The 4898-nt window shown below is 33.8% G+C and overlaps 1 protein-coding gene across 1 annotated transcript in view; it reads right to left on the bottom strand.

Moving 5' to 3' along the window:
• Window positions 1–3206: 3206 nt before the first annotated feature.
• Window positions 3207–4898, bottom strand: part of LOC128647322 (unconventional myosin-Vb-like) — a 338426-nt gene continuing 336734 nt past the window's right edge. The window contains exons 35-36 of the mRNA XM_053700105.1: window positions 3747–3827; window positions 3207–3368 (exon numbers count right to left, since the gene is read on the bottom strand). Of these exons, the coding sequence (XP_053556080.1) occupies window positions 3207–3368; window positions 3747–3827 (243 nt within the window). The remainder of the gene's footprint in view (window positions 3369–3746; window positions 3828–4898) is intronic.

Raw genomic sequence — 4898 nt, 5'->3', positions numbered from 1 at the left:
CATGAAAGAAAAAAATGAGGGTTGCATGTCCCTTTAAGGGAAATCAAAATGGAAACATCATAAATCTGTAGATTTTCACTTGCAAAAAACACATTTTTAGTTTTGCTTTTTCCAGCGGTTACAAAAACTGTGGCACATATTAGATCTTTTTTTTCCCCCGGGGGGACGCAAAGACTAGTGCAAAGGGCCACAAGAAGTCAGATGGCCACCCAGTATAGGATTTCAGTATGTTTTACCAATACAGGTGTGAATCTAGAATAGAGAAAACTTTAAATTCATCACTTTTTCTAAATAAGAGAAGTTACCATGAGGCCATTAGTCAGTAGGGAATAAATTACTTAAAGGGTATAATAAGATCTTTTTTTAATGTGGCCAGAAGCTAACTGGTTCTTCAAAAAGATTTCAAAAAAGACAAACAGTAAATCCATTAAAGTGACATTAAACAAAAAAATCATTGCTTGAATTATGTATTCAGAGCAAAGATTAGCCTGAAAATAATCTGTACATATATTTTTAAATGGGTGCCGCCATATTGTAACTTAGGTTACCTTTTCTGCTTAAGCTATGGTTCTAAATGGCTTAATATAGTGTGCAACCAATCACAGTGTGGAAAATAGCTGTGTCTGCACTTCCATGTTTAACATGAATTGGAAAGCCCTCAATATTCAGAATCAATATACAGGAAAGGAGAACAAAATAAATAATGAAAGTATATCGCAAAGTTGGTTTTACTACATGTAATTAAACAATTTATATTAATATCTTGAGGTGTTTAATGTTCCTTTAAGGTGCATCAATAAGGAAAAGGTAGATCTAATTTTGACTCACGACTGATACTAAATGTCTTGTCACGCCAGTAGGACTTTAAGAGAAGGGGAGGTTAAATGATAAATACATGCTAGACATAATGATGTACTGAAAGCAAAGATTAGCTTAGAATAATGTATTTACAATTATATTAGTTGTTTAAATATTGAAAATGTAAGTGTAAAGGTGTAAAGTATTTTAGTTTCCGTAAAGTTACAGGCGCTCCCGTATATGAACTTAAGTTTTCCCCTTATCTATCTTTCCTGTTTATGACAATTAGTGACAGATAGGCAATAAAAGAGTCTGTTGAACCTAGACTATTTAGATGTCACTAATTTTCATCAGCAGAAAAGATAAGGGGAAAACCTAATTTCAAAAATGGCAGCACCTATTACTTTATAGAAACTCAGTGGAATATAGGAAACAGATTTTCATAGTAAAATTACAGGAAAAGGACATTAAATAATGAAATATTGCAAAGATTAAATTACACATAATTAAACAATTTATATTACAATCTTATACTGTTTAATATCCCTTTAAGTAGGAAATAAAACTTTGTTCCAAAGGGGGCGGGGATTCCCCACCCAACAATAACGATATTACTCCATCATATGAATCATCATATGGATTATAACTTTCCAAGAGAAAAAAAAAGTTAGTTTGGTGCAAATTCAGATAGGTCTAATTTTAGAGCAAAAATAGATAAATTAAAGAAGCTCAGAATGAACGATGAGGGAGCTATATTAGAAAGTAAGCCCTCTTCATTGGAAGAAGAAAAAGGTAATACATATAGAATAAGTGACTGGAAAGTCATGGTTGCCTTAAAAGGACAGTGAGTCTAGTCAAAATTTACTTTCATGCTTCAGATAGTGCATTCAATTTTAAACAACTTTCCAATTTACTTTTATCATCAAATTTGCTTTGTTCCTTTGGTATTCTTTGTTAAAAGCTAAACCTAGGTAGGATCATATGCTAATTTCTAAGTCATTGAAGGCTGCCTCCTATCTCTACATTTTGACAGTATTTCACAGACAGTGCTAGTTTGTGTGTCATATAGATACCATTGTGCTCACTCCTGTGGAGTTATTTATGAGTCAGCACTTATTGGCTAAAAATGCAAGTCTGTCAAAAGAACTGAAATAAGGGGACAGTCTGTAGAGGCTTAGATACAAGGTATTCATGTGTATTAATATAACTTTTGTTTATACAAAACTGGGGAATGATCTATCTTTTAAAACAAACATTTTCAAGTAGACTGTCCCTTTCAAGGTTTTGTTCGTCTAAAGGAAACAAGGATTTCACTGCATCATACTATTTTTCGTGGGTCCTTCCAGATTTTTTTTTTATGCCCAAGGATAAAGTGTTAAAAAAAAAAGTTTAATGATTCATTAAGTATCATTGTTTTTGTTTACAAATGGTGCCCATGGTATTTTCCTGCTTCCTTACCAATACAAAAGGAGTAAAAAACAGCAAAAGATGAAAATGTTCTAATAAAAAGGTACAAAGTATGGAAAATTAAACCCATATATAAAGTAAGGATATTTTGATGGATTACTTATCTGCTATTCTGGTTTTTGATAAACCACAATGGGTTGTAAGTAAAAAATCAATTTCTTGAACTGTGATATATTGAGAAGGTGCATCAAAATAACTATGAAATTAGTAGACATATAATCATATAACATCTCACAAAAGCAGTAGCGAAACGTGGGCTCTTTACACATAGCCAATTGCAAGCTTGACTCTCCAACATCCAGTACTCAACTGTTCCAGAAGAACTGAATGATGTAGCCATTTTCACCTGGTATTTTAATATTTCCCATAGGTAAGTAACAATGTCTCCAGCTAAGACAATACAATACCCATCCATATCAGCATTATGGATGGGTTGACTGTAAATATTGTGTCAAGATACAGAATGTTAATAACTAGCACTTTTGAAGGGTTAAACTAACTCTTAGTTACTAACAGAATAGCTATGAAGAGAGCTGCATGCATGGGATGAAAGAAAGAAATAAAACAGTATAGTGAGTAGTAATCTTGCTCCTGTACTTTGCCCATCCACAATTTTGTTTTTTTAACCAATCAGAATTGCTAAATTTTCTATAGAGAAAGAACTCTTTAGAAGAGGCACAACGTGGTGAAACATGGAATATTTGAGGGCCTTAAAAAAAAAAAATTGTGTTAGAAGTATCACACTGTATATTGCAACAGTACCATTCGCTCACACATTGCTCCACCAAGAAACAAATACACAAGTAAAGAAAAGTGCTATTTTTAATATGGCTCATACAAAAATATCAGTAATGTTACAAATGCCCAGACTGTTGACTGGTAGAATCTATACAAATAAAGTTTTTCAGGAAAATTAAAAAACTCTTGGGAAAAAATGGGTTTTAGAGCCTGCGAAGAAAGCTCAGGTTAACACACTGTGGTAGGCGGAGCTTATTGAGACAGACGGACGATCGGTTATATGGGAAATATGCTGGTACAAGAATATTCACATCCACAAGGAGCTGAGATGTTCCTTCAACTCTAACTTTTCCTTGCAGTAGTTCCTGTGCCATGGGGGAGGAAAAAGAATTTTACTATCAGTAAAAGTGCCAAACCTTGTTTACTTCAAGTCCGCATTGGATCCCCCTCATAAGCCATGTGGAGTGTGGTGCGGGGGTGGGGGATTCATTGGCTACTGAAACACAACTGCAGCTAATAAGGTGTTAATGAAGTCAGAAAGTTTTCACACTCCAATTTATTTTTGTAATTACAGGGTGTTTTAAGTTGCTTTAAATTTGGTGATAAGACAAGTTGCTAGATACTAGAAATACAAAATGTATAATAGTTATCTTCGCTTTCAGCAGGTTGGAAAATGACAATCAGTGTGGTCAATCAGTGCACAAAGTCTGTATTTACCTGATGTAAAAAGGTGGTGAACTCACCTGCACACTGCGAATAAAGGAGGAAGAAACTCGCTCTTCAAAGTCATTCAGTGGTGTGTATTGGCCAAGAATCTTTACCACCTGGAAGGGAAAAAAAAAAAAAAGATTATAGATACCTTCTGATAAATCAATTCTTCAGACAAGAAATTGAATGTATAGTATATATATATACACACACACATATATATATATATATATATATATATATAGTAGACGCAGAAAAAACCAAGAGATACCCTCAGAGAGTAAGGAGGAAACACACAGGTATCTACAAAAGATGTGATAAATCTTTCCAGTTATAGTCTAAGTAAGGATGAGGTGAGAGTGTTGTCACAAGGATTAATTTTTCTCCATCATGTCATTTTAATTTGCTCCAGACTATACTGGATTTGAATACATTTGTGAGATCGCTCACTTTGAAAAAACATTTTTGAAAGACAATACTGAATTGGACTTGTCCTTGGAAGAACAGGATGTTGTTCTTCCTGTTATTTTAAGTGACAAGCCTGATCTTGGCTTAAATTTTGAGGATAAATGTTGTATACAGGATATGGAGGATCTTCAAACTACTGATACTACTAGGTATGGTCCTTCCTTGTCTGACATTGATTTATCTAAATTGAAGAATAGGAGTACTTTTTATCCTGTACAAACTAGGTGCAATTCTTTGGATATCTTCCAACAAACTATTGAGAATCAATTAATTAAGTTGAATTTACAATTAAGGATTATACCTACTTTGTCTGAGTGTCAAGAAATTAACAAGACTGGCATGAGTCAAAAAATTAATTTTTCAGAGATTGATCATAAGGCTCTATGCAAATTATCTTCTAATAAAAATTTGGTTTTTCGCGAGTCTGATAAAGGGGGCAATTTGGTGATTTTGAACAGATGTGATTATATATCAGAGACTTTATGCCAATTGTCTGATAGGGATACATATATCTCACTCTGTCTTCTAACCCAACGATTGCTTATAAGAAATATCTTGTGGAAATAGTGAAGTATGGCAAGAACAATGCAATTATTACAGACGTGTGAATATTTGGTGCCGGATTAGTCTGTAATTGCCATTTTTCACTATTTACCTAAAATCCATAAGAACCCTTCAAATCCCCCAGGCCGCCCTATTGTGGCCTGTATTGGGTCTCT

This window comes from Bombina bombina, chromosome 2 (assembly GCF_027579735.1).
Source record: "Bombina bombina isolate aBomBom1 chromosome 2, aBomBom1.pri, whole genome shotgun sequence".
Classification (NCBI taxonomy): Eukaryota; Metazoa; Chordata; class Amphibia; order Anura; family Bombinatoridae; genus Bombina; species Bombina bombina.
This window is presented reverse-complemented; position numbering and strand designations above follow the sequence as displayed.